Source organism: Netta rufina (genome assembly GCF_964035555.1).
Source record: "Netta rufina genome assembly, chromosome: 1".
Lineage (NCBI taxonomy): Eukaryota > Metazoa > Chordata > Aves > Anseriformes > Anatidae > Netta > Netta rufina.
The window spans coordinates 23,463,888-23,480,800 of NC_140123.1; the positions used below are offsets into that span (position 1 = coordinate 23,463,888).

At 39.4% G+C, this 16,913-nt stretch overlaps 1 protein-coding gene across 5 annotated transcripts in view; it reads left to right on the forward strand.

The window, feature by feature from the left end:
• The window catches only part of FRY (FRY microtubule binding protein), a 188,120-nt gene that overhangs the window by 135,511 nt on the left and 35,696 nt on the right, over positions 1-16,913 (forward strand). For all 5 annotated transcript variants that reach the window (XM_084288656.1, XM_084288657.1, XM_084288658.1 and 2 more), the window contains 10 exons: positions 1,392-1,577; positions 3,472-3,670; positions 4,306-4,427; positions 6,809-6,996; positions 7,921-8,015; positions 9,541-10,142; positions 11,732-11,829; positions 11,922-12,092; positions 15,299-15,439; positions 16,159-16,338. In XM_084288656.1, coding sequence (XP_084144782.1) covers positions 1,392-1,577; positions 3,472-3,670; positions 4,306-4,427; positions 6,809-6,996; positions 7,921-8,015; positions 9,541-10,142; positions 11,732-11,829; positions 11,922-12,092; positions 15,299-15,439; positions 16,159-16,338 — 1,982 coding nt within the window. The remainder of the gene's footprint in view (positions 1-1,391; positions 1,578-3,471; positions 3,671-4,305; positions 4,428-6,808; positions 6,997-7,920; positions 8,016-9,540; positions 10,143-11,731; positions 11,830-11,921; positions 12,093-15,298; positions 15,440-16,158; positions 16,339-16,913) is intronic.

A 16,913-nucleotide genomic window follows, 5' to 3' on the forward strand; every position in this document is an offset into this window, starting at 1 on the left:
ACCTGCCTACATCAGTAGTGCTACATCAGGAAAGCACTGCTGTTTAAAAAGTCTTTTGCAACCATTGTGAGATGAGTTGATCAGCAAGACTACTTTCCTGTGGAAATGTGCCCGTGTGACAGAAGTTTACCCTCTTGGGCCTTCTTCCAAGTTAGAGAAGGGGCCAGCGCTGGAGAAGCACAAAGGCTGAACTGTCCATCTCACTTCAAAGTTAACATATCTATGTCAATACTTGTATATGATACTAGGGGTTTACTGGATTTCAGCCACAAGTGCCAATACAGAATTTATCTCCAACTAAAAGAACTTGTTACACCCCTTTCACTCCTGAAGTGTATGTTAAAACAGGGTAGGATGGGATCCTGGCAGGTGGAAGGAAATGGAAAAAGGAGAATAGGAGCAGGGAACTCAAGAAGCAGGAAAAGGGACAGACCCGTTGGTGGTGCTTCTTTTGGAGAAGGCTGTGGGCAGTTGGGACAAACTGGGAATCCCAGCATATCCAAAGACCTGATGATAGGAGCCAAAAGTGCACACCTAAAACTATGGCACTATGAGAAGATGCATTTTTGCAGTCCATGACTTGAAAGACCTGTTGGCTGCTGCCCCTTTGAGTGAAAAGCTTTTTAAAGAATATATTCCTAAGAAGAAAGGAACTGAAGAAGAAAGCAATTCAAATTTCCAACACCTAAACACAGGGAAGTATTTGCAAATGTCCTGAAAGATACTGAAAGAGAATTGAAAAAAGCTTATTATCACACTGTGACGTTTATTTTATGAGAGTCTGTTTCCTTTATGTTGGTAACTTGGGATTTATTCAGGTTGTGTTAAAATCTGGGAGCACACAAACAAACAGCATTAGTGCTAAACTGATCAGGGTCTTTCAGTGCTATACCTTCCGTTTCAGTTCTGCACCCTGAGGTAGTGGCTCATTTCTCATGCTGTCTTTCTGGTAGCTGAAGTTCTTTTTCAAGGGATTTTGTCTGTCAGTACCTTTCTTTATAAATCACTATCTACCTCATACAGTTTGCATGAGTTTTAAAGCAGATGTCTGTGCAGGAAAGCCAGATACTGAGTTAAGCAAGGTAGATACATCCACCACCAAGGATCTCTTATCTTTTGAGGTTTTCCAGCCCTAGTAAATTAATGCTTCAGTGAGACAGGATGCATAAAGGTATATTTCCACACATCGTTTTTGTGTGGGACCTCAGCCTGGAAACTAAATATACACAAGCATTTGAAGTAAAAACGCTAGTAACTGTGTCCGGAAATACTGCATCTTTTGTTTGTTTGCACTGTTGCCATGAACTGCCTTGGAATTTTTGCTATCTCTGGAATGTGAACTTGTTTATTATTGCTTCATATTCAGAGATTGCTGTAACCTTTTCTTTTAGGTCTCGACCATTACCGCCCTGAGGTCTTTGAACACAGTAAAAAGTTACTGCTTCACCTTCTGATTGCATTATCTTGCAATAGCAACTATCAAGCCATTGCATCAGTGCTTCTTCAGACCAGAGAGATGAATGAGACCAAGACTCTGACCGTACAACCAGCATATTTACCTGAGTATCTTTATACAGGTAATAAAGCACAAGAAGAGAACATTGCATTGTACTGAGAGCTTTTTCAAAGTTGAATGTCAAGGTTACTTTCCTAAAATATAACTGTTTTGATAAATGAAAGTAGTAAAGTGGCAAATCCAAACACTTACCATAAATATTAATTCCATGAAAACTATCCTAGAGGTGCACCCAAATTATTATTAGATAACTTCTCCTGATAGTAAGAAAGCTATCTGCTGTAAGGCAAGGTATATAATGTAGAATTTTAAATATCAATATGGCTATTAACTACCTAACCTCCTCCACAGGGAGTAAGGACTGCTTTAAATGAGGGCAATCAGTCCTCAACCTTCAAAATAAACAGATACATAAATAGTTCCGATACAGGAAGAGCAGTAGAAATATGCAGCTCAGACTTTATATTCCTAAGTTAAATTTTACATGTTATATACCCTGCTTTATACCACAGACGCACTTCTTTTCTGTCCTGAAATCATTTTCAGATCTCTGCTGAGCTGGATGTTCTGTTAACTTCTAGAAATTTACTTGGTTTTAAGGGATTAGTTGGGAGCAGTTACTTGAAAGCAGCCAGGTAGATTTACTGTTGCCATATAGTGTTATTAAAAGCAAGTTTACTGTTGAGATTTGAAGGAATTACAGGACCAGTGTAGATTTATGGAGGTAGGCTTAGTTGTCTGGGAGAGGGTGAGGAACTTTACAGTACACTGACAAATGAAAAGCAAAAATTATCAAGTTAGTGACATTTCCATCGTTCTTTAGGAATACAGCCAAACATAATAAATAGTTTGGATTTATATAGAATATTTATAACATTATTCTTCTTTTATGGGTTACAAAAATTTGGTTTTAAGATAACGAGAAAAGGGAATTCAGTATACATAGTTAAAATTAATAAATTAATTTGGCCTTTTTAGATTTCAGTCTGAATAAAGTCTGTGCAAAATTACCTCACATATGAATTTCCCTTCTGACTTGTGTACATCTCTTTTTCTACACATGTCCATGAATTATTTAATACAGAATAAAATTCAGTAATAAAATATTACTGCTTTTCTGCCAAAATGGAACGCTCTTTTTATTCCTATCTCTGAAAGCATAATTGATACTCTATCTTGGCCTCTTGAGTCCAAAAAGATATCAACACGTTGTATTTGGATTCTTTTTTGATCATCTAATATAAAGAGTCAAAGTGTGGGTGAGTAGCTGTAGTGAAGAATCCTAAATAAAATACTTCATCTCAGGTTCATTCCACATACTGTCAGGCAATGAAATTAGGAGACTGACTCCTAGCCTGCAACAAATAGCCCCTTCTGCTCCCTGTCTTTTCACAAGGCCAATTTTTCAGTACATATTGCCTAAGATGACTAGCAATCTAACCTTAAGAAAACAGGTCTTAGTATCTAAATCCAGCTCTGAAGTTGCATGGCAAGTTGCATGCAAATTTTTGATCCAGCAGAACTCTTGCTCAGTTGTTTAACCTTAATGATGAAAATATTTAATAAGAGCACCTCAGTGTTTACAGTTAAAGGTGTTTAACAGAGTCCTTAGGTGTTGTGTCTTGTTTTCCATTGCATTTGTAAAATTAAGGACAGCATCTTTGTCCTAAAAAGTCCATCTTACAGAGGGCTTTTCTGTGTTCCACTAGCCAAAAAAAATCTATCTTGACTATGATGTTCTTCATTTCACATTGCATTCTGCATGTTGAAAAGCATTACCATTTTCACTCCCATTGGTGTTTGAGGGCTGGTGCATTCTGCAGGTTTCTCCTGTGTTTCCCCATAGAAGGTTTCTGCTGTTTAATCTGTGAAGAGAGCTTCTTGGTGGACACATTCATCTCTAACACTGGCCCAACAGCACATTCCGTCTTTATCTCTTCCCTTTCTGCTGGCAGGTGGCTTTGACTTTCTGCGGGAATACCAGTCATCTCCGGTACCAGACTCCGGCCTGAGCTCCAGCTCCACCTCCTCCAGTATCAGTTTGGGAGGCAGCAGTGGAAATCTCCCACAGATTACACAAGAGGTTGAGGACATGGATACTGCTGCTGAAACAGATGAGAAAGCAAACAAGTTAATTGAGTTTCTGACAACCAGGTAATGGAGACAAGTAGAGGTTACATTTGTACTCAAAATGCATGGTTTCATGACTTCTCTTCAATTATCTGTAGCAACTTAAAAGACTCAAAGGAAAATGATGGAGATTTTGTAGTAATTACAGACTCCCATTCCTCTTTCGTTGATACCTATAGTAGTAGGTAGGAGTTTAAAGGCATTACAGTGTCAGGAACATGAGAAAAAATTGTGCCTGATAGCAATAAAATGTTTAATTGACTGATAGCATTATGTTCAACAGTGAGCTAATAGAAAATGAGTTTTATTATCATACAAGTAGACAGGAGGTACACAGGGCACAGTGAAAGGCCATGGTGAAACTAATATTAACTACTGACTACAGCTGGCGGATCCTAGACACAATATCAAATTTAAAACCAGAGATTTGTTTATGCTGCTCTCTAAATGGCATAATGTGCAATTTAAGTGAGATGTTTTGTAAAATACTATGTAGGAATACTTATTTACTTTATCTTGCTTATAAAACTCTGTTTGCTTACATGTTTTCCAGTCTGTGGCCCTGGAAATATGTAATTGCATTTACAGTTTGCATGTTTTAACTGATTACATTTATTTCAGATAAAGCAATGTTGTACTTTGTTATGTATTTCTTTAAGGGCATTTGGTCCACTGTGGTGCCACGAAGATATCACACCTAAAAATCAGAACACCAAGAGCTCTGAGCAGCTTACTAATTTTCTGCGTCATGTTGTCTCTGTATTTAAAGATTCCAAGTCAGGTAGTAATTTATTTTTTTTTCCTTCAATAACAAAAGAATATTCTTTCAAGGTCACACTGAATGTTTATCGCTCTGATTTAGTAGATCTACTTATGCAGAAACACAATGTATTGTATGTCTTAAGAGGGTTGAATGACATATGAAATAATTGCTTTAAAGAAATGTTAGATTGGATCGCAGCTGAATGTTAAATCAAGCATTCCTTCAAAGTTGTTGTTGGAAAGCTTTTTGATTGATTGTTTAGCAGTTAAAAACTCCTCTATGGCCTGTTGGTGAAATAGATTGCAGTTACTAAGTAAATGTACTTTTGTTAATTGCTTCTGGCAATTAAATTTTAGTTTTAATTTATTATGTTTTTAGAACATAGGAAATGTACCAAACATGTTTTGAATACTGACATAGATTCTAATTAACAGTCTTCCAAGATCAAAGCAGACTGGAAAATCAGTATTTATATTTAAGATCTTATCCGAAGTCTACTGAAGCTACTAGGAATACTTCTAATTCATCTTGGCTTTAGGTCTGGGAGTGTTTAGAAGTTACTGCATTGCCGCCAGTTAAGAATAGCATGTGACTTCAAAATTTGTCCAAGAATTGTAAAAAACTTGAAATCAGATGAAGAATTTCCATCATTTTTCCATCATTTATCAACAGTCCTGGCTATCAGGGGAGGTTCCAATCGACTGGCGGCTAGCAAACGTGACGCCCATCTACAAGAAGGGCCGGAGGGCAGACCCGGGAAACTACAGGCCTGTCAGTTTGACCTCAGTGCCAGGAAAGCTCATGGAGCAGATCCTCCTGAGAGTCATCATGCAGCAATTGCAGGGGAAGCAGGCGATCAGGCCCAGTCAGCATGGCTTTATGAAAGGCAGGTCATGCCTGACGAACCTGATCTCCTTCTATGACAGAGTGACGCGCTGGGTGGATGAGGGAAAGGCTGTGGATGTGGTCTACCTTGACTTCAGCAAGGCTTTTGACACCGTCTCCCACAGCATTCTCCTCAAGAAACTGGCTGCTCTTGGCTTGGACTGGCGCACGCTTCGCTGGGTTAGAAACTGGCTGGATAGCCGGGCCCAAAGAGTCGTGGTGAATGGAGCCAAGTCCAGTTGGAGGCCAGTCACTAGTGGCGTCCCCCAGGGCTCGGTGCTGGGGCCGGTCCTCTTTAATATCTTCATCGATGATCTGGACGAGGGCATCGAGTGCACCCTCAGTAAGTTCGCAGATGACACCAAGTTAGGTGCGTGTGTCGATCTGCTCGAGGGTAGGAAAGCTCTGCAGGAGGATGTGGATAGGCTGCACCGATGGGCTGAGGTCAACTGCATGAAGTTCAACAAGGCCAAGTGCCGGGTCCTGCACCTGGGGCGCAATAACCCCAAGCAGAGCTACAGACTGGGAGAGGAATGGTTGGAGAGCTGCCAGGCAGAGAAGGACCTGGGAGTGATGGTGGATAGTCAGCTGAATATGAGCCAGCAGTGTGCTCAGGTGGCCAAGAAGGCCAACGGCATCCTGGCTTGTATCAGGAACAGCGTGACCAGCAGGGCGAGGGAGGTGATCGTCCCCCTGTACTCAGCTCTGGTGAGGCCGCACCTCGAGTACTGTGTTCAGTTTTGGGCCCCTCGCTACAAGAAGGACATCGAGGTGCTTGAGCGGGTGCAGAGAAGGGTGACGAAGCTGGTGAGGGGCCTGGAGAACAAGTCCTACGAGGAGCGGCTGAGGGAGCTGGGCTTGTTCAGCCTGGAGAAGAGGAGGCTCAGGGGTGACCTTATCGCTCTTTTTAGGTACCTCAAGGGAGGCTGTAGCGAGGTGGGGGTTGGCCTGTTCTCCCATGTGCCTGGTGACAGGACGAGGGGGAATGGGCTTAAGTTGAGCCAGGGGAGTTTTAGGTTAGATGTTAGGAAGAACTTCTTCACTGAAAGGGTTGTTAGACATTGGAACAGGCTGCCCAGGGAAGTGGTGGAGTCACCATCCCTGGAAGTCTTCAAAAGACGTTTAGATGTAGAGCTTAGGGATATGGTTTAGTGGAGGGCTGTTAGCGTTAGGTTGGAGGTTGGACTCGATGACCTTGAGGTCTCTTCCAACCTAGAAATTCTGTGATTCTGTGATTCTGTGAATTTAAATTTTTGCTGAACAAAACAGACCTTTCCAGACTCAGAATTTTGGTTTTGCAAAGTTTATTTTCTTACATTCTGTGTGAAATAAATGTAAAACTTGGGAAACTCTTCCCAAACAAGACATTGCTGCATCCCCGTTTCTTACAGGGTTTTCAAGGTGCACTACAGCGTATGTCCTCCCCACAGAGTTGGTTCAGCCAATATATGATCCACAGTAAGGTCTACAATAACAACAACAACAAAAAATTGACATACTATCCTTTTGCTTAGGTTTTCATTTGGAGCAGCATCTGAGTGAAGTTGCTTTACAAACAGCTCTGTCAAGCTCTTCAAGACACTATGCAGGTCGCTCTTTCCAGATATTCAGGGCCCTAAAGCAGCCCCTTTCTGCACATGCATTGTCTGACCTCCTGTCAAGATTGGTGGAAGTTATTGGAGAGCATGGAGATGAGATTCAGGTATATATGTGTACATCATGCTTTGTTAGTACTGTTGATTTGAGGTATATTTAATTTAAAGCTATGGTTTTAACAAGGAGTTCTGGAGTCAAGTGATGTGGGGTAGAATGTGGCCTCAAAAAAGAGTACCTCTGAATTCACCGTACCTTATCAAAGCCTTTCTCAGAAAACCTCTAGTAATTGTTACTGAAAATTATATCTTCATTATGATCATTTTTTCCCTTTTCTTACCATTAATTTGTGTTTAAGAAGCCCATCATCTTATGTGCTAATGTAATCTAACAACACGGAGTAGACACCACCTCATTTCTCAAATGTTTACATATTTTAGAATAAAAAATCCACACCATCCATAACAATACAAAACCTACGCTAACCTAGCTTGACCTAGTCCTCTCAGTGCGCTGAGATTTTCATTCACTTTAGCTGAACAGACTGTTCAGAGCCTATTAAGAGATTCACGGTTTAAATAAAGAGAACTACTAGCTCTTAATAAGAAGTAGACTGACATCACTTCCATATTTTAACTAGGTAATGAAACTGCCACAAGATGACAGTAATATTCTGTCACTATAGCTTGTGCAGAATTTAAATCCGTGACCTGCAAGTCAGAGGTTCTGTATGCCATTACCAGTCCCCTGATGAGACGTGCTCTTCTTGCATGCCTTCATAGATCATTCAGAGGCAGAAAATAAAACGCTTGTAGTGACTTCTGATGTTCAGGATAATGGCACTAGTGTGAATGTTGTTCTAGTTTCAGGAGAAATTATTTTCAGTAGATGATTTTGTTTCTTTTATGAACTGTATCATTTTGGATCTTGAGGTCTCTTCCAACCTAGAAATTCTGTGATTCTGTGTATGATTCTGTGAATATTCACTATTTTGAGTATCTTTGTTGAAATGGCTAATCGCATGCATTGACAGGGGTATGTAATGGAAGCACTGCTTACTTTGGAAGCTGCAGTGGATAATCTATCTGATTGCTTGAAGAACAGTGATCTTTTGACGGTGTTATCTCGGTAAGAGCCAGTTCCCCTTACTATATCTTTTTTTTTTTCAAATTTTCATAATACTAAGTGCCATTCTGTAATCTGACAGCATAAAATGATTTGATATGATTGGGATCGTTTGTAACCTATGTAGAAGTAGACTAAGAGCATATGTCTGCCAAATTTTGCAATAGTTGAAATAATTTTGACATAGCTAATGGAACCTTCCAATGCGTTGTAAATTCTGCCATGTTACTGCTTGGATATAATTTATTTAAATATCTTTGAAAAATACTGTGTTTTTCATCCTTTGTGTTTTTGTACTGTATCCTTGAAAACATATCTACAAAAAATGTTTTAGAATGTTGTTTTAGAATGTTGTTTTAGTGTTAGAATGGTGTTTTAGAATACAGATTTAATACATCCTTTTGTTCTCAAATGAAGTACTCCTCAACAAGTAAATGATCATGGGTTGTTGTCAGTAAAACTAGAGTGATTTTTTTCCCATATGTAGATAACTTAGAGATTTTGCCAGAGGCCTAGACCATCTTTATGGGACTGTTGGCCTTAATGTATACCATTACACGTGATGGGAAATTTCAGATGCCTTCCATAACACATCTGTTGACACTACTGAGCGGAAACTGAATGTCTATCCAACTCCTAATAGCAAGAACAGAATGGGGAATGTGTTTAGAAAAGTTACTGTAAGCTACCAAGCTTTACACGCAGGATAAAAACCAATATTCTTTACCTTAACACTACTGATTCTATAAAATCCTCCTCAAAGATTATAAACAGTACAGACCTACAGTATGATGAGTTGGGAATAGGGACAGAGAGTCAGGAATTAGCTGTTCTCCAGCACAAATTTCCCTTTCATGTATCAACACAGATGGCTCATCTGTACAGATAATTGATAGCGATTGTCTAGACTATCCCATGAGGCATAAATCGTTAGAATTGAAAATCCTCTGCTTTCCATAAACTATCTTAAAGATATATTAGGACTCAGGCAGGGGAATGCAATGACAACAAGGTTTCTGAAGGACCTCTACTAGCAAGGGAAGCATAGGCAACCACAGGACAGGTCTCTTGAAGGTAATGTGGCTTATTTGTCACTCTGCTTAAGATACACTTTTTAATTCCCACAGTTCTTCACATTGGTCCATAAACCCTTGTACATTTTGCCTACGTGCTGTTCAGGTTTCTCCACTGATGAGGCTATTTTAAGTACAACACTGCCATTTCATATGGGCACTTCCACAAGTCACTTCACAGCTCTGTCTCTCCTATCCCTTTGTCATTCGTACCTATTGAGCCTGTAGGCTATCCTGCTGTGGTTTGCTGCAGCACCACAGAAACCTCACTTCAGTCATGTCTGTGGGCAGTTCTGGAATAAAAAAGGCAGGAGGCATTAGACAGTTTGATGTTTTACTTTTCCTGTTTAAATATTTATTTACACTTTGATAAGTACCTGACTTGCATCTAACATGTACAATTTTCAAGCAGTGAATGCACACATTGCAATGTATGCTCTATGTTTTGGGTTCAGTTCATCTTCACCAGATTTGACATCAAGCACCAAGCTGACGGCAAACCGGAAGAGCACGGGACAGCTGAACGTGAATCCTGCAAGCGGTAACACGGCCACCGCTGAACGAAGCCGGCACCAGAGGAGCTTCTCTGTACCCAAAAAGTTTGGAGATGTGGACAAATGCTCGGATCCACCCCGCAGTGCCACACTAGACAGAATCCAGGCATGCACACAACAAGGCCTCTCCTCTAAAACCAGAAGTTCATCTTCTCTAAAGGACAGTCTCACTGACCCATCCCATATTAACAATCCAACCAACCTACTGGCCACCATCTTCTGGGTTGCTGTGGCTTTGATGGAATCTGATTTTGAGTTTGAGTATCTGATGGCATTGAGGCTACTAAATAAACTTCTGGCTCATTTGCCACTAGATAAAGCTGAAAACCGGGAGAAGTTAGAGAAGTTGCAAGGGCAGCTGAAGTGGGCAGACTTCTCAGGACTTCAGCAGCTACTCCTGAAAGGATTCACCTCCCTTACCACCACTGATCTCACACTGCAGCTCTTCAGTTTGCTGACACCAGTGTCTCGAATATCCATGGTGGATTCCTCTCAAGCTATAGGTAAAACCAGTGTACTTTTCATTCTTTCAGTTTCTATTGCTTTGATGTTTGATGACAGACCTCTTTAGGCTACTTGCACAAAACCAAAAATGGCACTTTGTCTCGTAATATATAATAATCTAGTCTTGCTTTGGGTTTAGTTTGCTTTTTAAAATTTTATAGCAACATAACATGTTTCAGAAAAGTGAATATATTGCACAATAAGTTTTGGAGGAGAGTGGTCATGTATTATTCAACATTTCACCTTTATGGCTCAGCAGCATATACAGTTTCTGAGTGCTGATAAAGTAACTGTGTGTAAAGAGATACTGACACTTTTTATAACCTATTCTGGCCACTTTTTTCCGTTGAATTATTTTCAGAATATTGCAGATTATTCTATTTTAAATGAGCTCCATGGGATTTTCATGGGATTTTTAATTAGAGCTTCATGGGATTTTTCTTAGAAGTGTAAGCATTGAAAACTCCTGTATGCTTTTTACAATAGCGCAGTAATGAGTGAGGAGGAGAGAGGCCTGGGTTATAAGGAAGTAAGGTAACATTCTGAAATTTTAAATTATTTAGCTGAGCTTGTGACCACTTCATAATTATATTTTTGAAGAGAGTTTCTGTACTATTCCAGATTTTTATTCTTCTTTCCGTCAGAAACACATATGTTAAGACAATTTTGCAGGCCTCACAACTAAGTCATAACAAGTGTAGACATGGAGTAAGGAGACAAATGCAATGAACAGCCTGTTCTTCTCTAAGCACCCATGTGGTACATTACATATGTTCCAGACTTTGGCTGGGCAATTCACACATGGGCTGTGAAGGGCCCATCTGGAGGTATCTTCTTCTTTTCCCCAAGTCTAGATGAAGCCTAAGGAAATTTTGTTCCTAACTGGAACAGCTTTCGTTACAGCTCCCCAAAACAGCCACTGCCTATAGTTCACCGACTTGAACCAGCTGTAAATTGGTGTAGGAGAGCTGAATCCCAGCTCATCAGAGCCTTTACACTGATGACAGGGGATGGCACTTGGTGCAGGAACCATTGCCTAGCTTCAAAAGCACCCATTTGAGAACTTTCATCTGAGCATTTATATCAGAATTTTGATTCTAAAGTATTATTACTAACTTCAATACTGTGAAACAATGGAAGCTGCGTGTGACAGCCTGACCAAAACTGTTGTGTGTTCATCAATACTCGCTGAATTTCTTTATGCATTTTAGCAGCAGTAATCAAAATGCCATCAGTTAAAACTATCAGTAAGTCCATTAAGTGGAAAAGATAAAAATACTCTAGCAAGAATAAAGCATATACTTTTGTGAGATATTTTATTCTGTAAATAAGTATTTGTTTCTGTGGTATTACTTGTAGAAACGGGTTCATGTTTTATGACACTACTGGTGCCTAACTGATAGACTGGATTTTCAAATTAAGGCCCCTTTTATGAAGGAAGTGGCGTGGCCAGTGGTGTGAACAAGTTGACAGAGTCTATGTATAATGTAATACTGAAACTGTTATCTCCCATAAAATACCATCTTAAAGATCTCTGTGGCTATTACCATCAGGAATATTCATTTTGTTCTTTATTTTCCTGTTCTAGGGTTTCCACTGAATGTTTTGTGTCTCCTGCCTCATTTAATTCAACATTTTGACAGCCCAAACCAGTTTTGTAAAGATGTAGCTGAAAGGATTGCACAGGTATCAAAATTATTTACTGTTTTGTACATCCACAGACCTTTACAATGCAGTTGTTTTGTTCTTAACATGTGTTGATATTTATATTTAATTAGGTTTGTCTGGAGGAAAAGAACCCCAAGCTATCAAATCTTGCACATGTCATGACCCTTTATAAAACACACAGCTATACAAGGGACTGTGCTACCTGGGTAAACGTGGTCTGCCGTTACCTTCATGAAGCATTTGCTGATATTACTTTGAGTATGGTTACGTATTTGGCTGAGGTAAGTTTTCAACGAATTTTTGCTGTTTTAACTCCTCTGTTGTCTAATGACCCAAAGAGATGAAGTGTTGGACATTGCAGGGGGCTCTTTGTAGCTGTTATTTTTAATGAAAAGAGCAGAATTTAGCAGAAAGAAACAGAATTACTGTAAGGAAGTAATTCTTCCTATAGCCAGGCTCTCTGCCAAAGGATCTAAGAAAACTATGTTGGCATCTCTGATATTGACTATCTGCACATTTTCAGAGCCTGAGAGGCCAGGCTGAGCACACACTCAGACTTCAGAGCAAGCTTGGCCTTGCTGCCACAAGCCACAATTCCTCACCATGTTTGCAGGTGTGGGCTCTAAGTAACAGTCATGTCAGATCTTGACTGATGGTGAAAGCCATGACTGTTCTGTAGGACACCAAAACAGGACCTTGAGGTTTTCCTGTCTGTTTTCAGGCTCGGAGACTCTGAAGAACTAATAGCTCTTCAAACAGGACAACTCTGATTCCTCTGGAATCAAGCATTTTATTCATAGGCAAACTTGCATTTCTCATTATAAAATGCTGTAAAAATTGAGGGCTAAAATCTTTCTCCTTTGTTTTCCCAGCCTCAGGAAAGCCCCTCTGTTTTTCTTGCAGTGCTGTGTGCACAGTCCATGACACCTCTGAAAAGGCCATTGAACGTGATCTTGCTGCCATCAAAATGGGCACACGTGTACAGAGAATATTCATTTGCACTTTCCCCTTGTGACAGATTGGCACAAAGCTACTATACAAACAGCAAGTCAGGCAGGTTTTTGACCATAATTAAGGCACATTCCTCACATAACACCATCATCACAGGATGACAGCACATCAGGCATAACTTCCTCTCTCTGTATTTACATTGACTGCAGCTGTGCTGAGTCACAGCTGGGGAATATTTGTATGGGTGTAGGGTAACTGCCAGTCTGGTAGAGGAGCAAAGGACAAGAAACCATGTTGTTTGGCCTGCTGTGGCCATGAAAAGGGTTTTCCAGATCTGCTGCCAGATTTGAGAGGGCAAAGGTGGCAACTCTTTCAATGAGCAGCAGACAGCCCAGGCAACTGAAGTTCTGAGTTAGCTACTGCTTCAGGAAAAGGACAAACTTAGTTAACAGAGTGTGGGACCCTAGACCCAGAAAAGCCCTGGATAGTTACCGTACCCAAGAGAAGAATCCACAGTTTTTCAAAACAGTTTGTGTGAACCCAAGTCAAAGACTGAGTAGTTATGATTTCATTTTCTAAATGCAGTGGAAGGTCTTTGTCCTCAAACTCCCTGATCCGAATGATGTGTTATCTAAACTCCATCTTGCTGCTGGTTTTGTTACTTCTGGTAACAAAAGAGTTCTTACTGTTCTAAATGCATTTCAAAGTTGTTGTTTCTTCATTACATTGCAACGCTCCTTCTCGTGAAATATTCATGATGTATTAAAATATACACTTGGACTATCAAGAACCACATACGGTAATTAGAGAAAATGAAAACTGGCAAAGTCTACAAATGTTTAAAGTTTAAGGGGCAAGATCTGTTTAAGCCAAAGTATTCTGTTGACAACAAATCTATACAAACTGGAATGGAAATTAGAAGCTTTCAGAGATAAAGTTTCTAAGACAGCTTTCTAAACAGCAGTGGAGACAAAAATCCCGCTATTTCCCAAGAACTCCTTTTCCTTTTACAAAAGTGATTATCTGATACAGCAGTCTCTGTTAGAGAACAAAGAATTTCTTCCTCTCATCCAGCAAGTTTCTTCCTGTCCTTCTTCCTATACTTAAATGCTATACCAGCTGATGTGCTGGGTAATATAAAGTTATTTACAAGGACAGACTCAAGACTGTAATGCTACACAAGAAAAAGACTATAATTCTGCTTCAAAGAGCAATTGCTAAGCACATTTCTCTCTCAGTAAAAGTATCCATGGACTGGAGCTGCATGCCATATAATACATTTAATTTAAAATGTCTTGCTGTCTTTTTCCAGAGGAACAGGGAAATCATAAGTGAGTTCTGTCCATTGTGCTAATAGTGAAGTTTGTGTACTTTGTTCTATGAATCACTAATTACTGCTTCTTTTTACCAGTGAAAGAAATCAGAAGATAAATAGTGGGATTACATTGTCTGCCCAAGCAGAGTAGTTCATTTCAGCTGGTGTGAGGCATTATCATTCAATAAGAAGAGAAGCCTTGTCATTTGGGCCACTGAGGGCATCTAGTAAATTGTTAGTGTCCACTTGGGTAACAGCTGACATTTTTCTCTACTGGAAGATTAATGACGCAAGACACCATACTTTTTTTTTTTTTAAAGTAATTGTTTTCTAGATCTTCATACTTGTAGTAACCAGTGGTAGAAGAATGTTTTGTTCACCTGAATGGAAAGATAGATACTAATCTTGGAGCTTCTGGTAAACTCCAGCAATAACATTTGACTGCCTCTGAAACTTGTGGGGAGGGACAGTACCTGTCACCAATGAAAGAATTTGCTGCCTTCCAGGAAATTTTCAGCTAATTCACACATGTGCAAACATAGCATGTCTGTCTGTATGCCTCCTGAATTACTGTCGTGTATCTGCGAGAGCACAGTTGCATTTCCAAGGTACATGGTAGTAGTCCAGGATATACATTCAGGTGTTCCAAAATTACCGGATTTAGATCAAGACATTCCTTGTATTAACATCTACAGTAAGAGAACCCAGGGACTCCATCTCCTCCTTAACAGAAAATGTTTGGCAGTTACAGCCAGTGAGCACTGGCAGCGAGGTATGTTTGGATGAATATATATTGATGTCTGAATAGTAGCAGTTCTGTTTCTTCACTTGTTTTTTTTTTTTTTTTCCATGACTTTCAGCAAAGATAGAAATAAAAAGATACTCCCCTGTTTTTATTGGGTGTGTTTTCCCAGTCACAGTGTAAGTCTTACCTGCCGGTTTACTTAACTGCTGAATCTGTTTTCTGGATAAGTTAGGGCAGGCATATATAAAATGTATGTATTCATTATCAAAACAGACGAGTATTTGGCTTCCAATTTGAAGCTCTACTTTTATTTCTCACTTTTATCATTATTGCTTGTAAAATGGTTATAAAATGCTATTGTGAAATCAGTGGGTAAAGAGAGATAAATCATACAAATGGTATTCATAAGACTAGTAGCTTTTTCCTTAAGGAGAAATACCTCAAAATTTCATTATATCCACCTTTCTTTTTAACAGCTGCTAGAAAAAGGCCTTCCCAGCATGCAGCAGTCCCTCTTGCAGATGATCTACAGCCTTCTCAGTTATATGGACCTGTCAGCTATCCCTGTGAAACAGTTTAATGTGGAAGTACTAAAAACTATTGAAAAATATGTACAGGTAAATACCGTGTCTTCTTTATATTAAAATTTAATTTTTAATAAGTTGTTTTCTTTGTAAGAGTTTAGGACAAGGTTAGCAGGAAGGACTGAGACTATCCACCGAGATATCTCATTTATAAATATCCTAATGCCTAATAGGCTGTGTGTCTCCAGATAAGATGCTCAGCTGTGTTCACTGTGTAGGAGGGGTTAGGCTGTGGCTATACTGATTCAGGAAGCAAGCTTAATACCAGGCAGGCCACTTTTTAATTCTTAGTATGACACACTTACCTTCAGAGGTGAGTGAGTATAAGCACTTACCTTCAGAGACTTCTGCACCAAACTCTTGGCAAGTGGAAAATACACATCTCTACTAGGAATTCACAGCTCTAAAGTGCCTGTGTCAAGTCAGTTTTTCTGTTAAACAGATGGGCAATCTGAAATGGCCCCTGTATTCCCAATGATCAAGGCATTCAGGTGGGAAACTTTAAATCCTTTGTGTGTCAAATTGGTAGCTCTCCTGCTTTGCAGGCTAGTCCCCTAACCTGAGGCAAGGGGTTTGGTATCTCCTGTTGAAATTATTGTGGAAGTGTATACCTTGGTGCTGGCCAAGAGAGAGGAAGAATAGTATTGTTCTCATACCACATTTTTATTATGTGTCAAAAAAATGTCTGTAAAGTGTAAATAATTTTGAATGTGTAAATCTTTAATTTTCTGATTAAATATATCTATTTCTAGAGCATTCACTGGAGAGAAGCCTTGAATATCCTGAAGTTGGTAGTTTCTCGTTCTGCCAGCTTAGTTTTACCATCATATCAACACAGTGATCTTTCAAAAATGGAAATACATCGAGTGTGGAACAGTGCTTCCAAGGAGCTACCAGGGAAGACTTTAGAGTTTCATTTTGATATTTCAGAGGTACTATTTGTAATTCTGCTACTTAAAACCTTACTTCTGTCATTTGATAATTCCTAAAACGTGTTGTAGCTTCTTAAGAAAGTAGAAAACTTGTGAAAGAAAGGAAAGCTATAAAATAGAAAGTCTCTTAAATTCTCAGTCCACGCTGACATATATAATGATATATTTAGTCACTGGAGGGTTTTTTCTGTATTTGCATTGGATTCATTTTTTTTTTTTTTGAAGGAATTTTTGGTTGTGTTTAAAAGTCCCTGGTAGAAAAGCTATGTTGCAATTGCACCAACTATAATATGTAAATACACTATGTGTATAATATATTTCCCCCAAGAATTTTATACTTGGATGCCAATGTTCGCTGTCCTCTAAGGCAGTACTGCCTGGCTTCTGACTGAACTCTTTTACAGCAGTGTTTATCCTGCAAATCCTATGCGCCTTTTAACTTTATAGAACTGAATGGTCCTGTTGACTTTAACGGGCAACTCACTCTATTTATAGTTATGTACCTGCATGATTGTTCACAACATTATGGAATTTACAGAGATAAAAGTGAGACTTTGTGTTAAAAGGAAATAGGA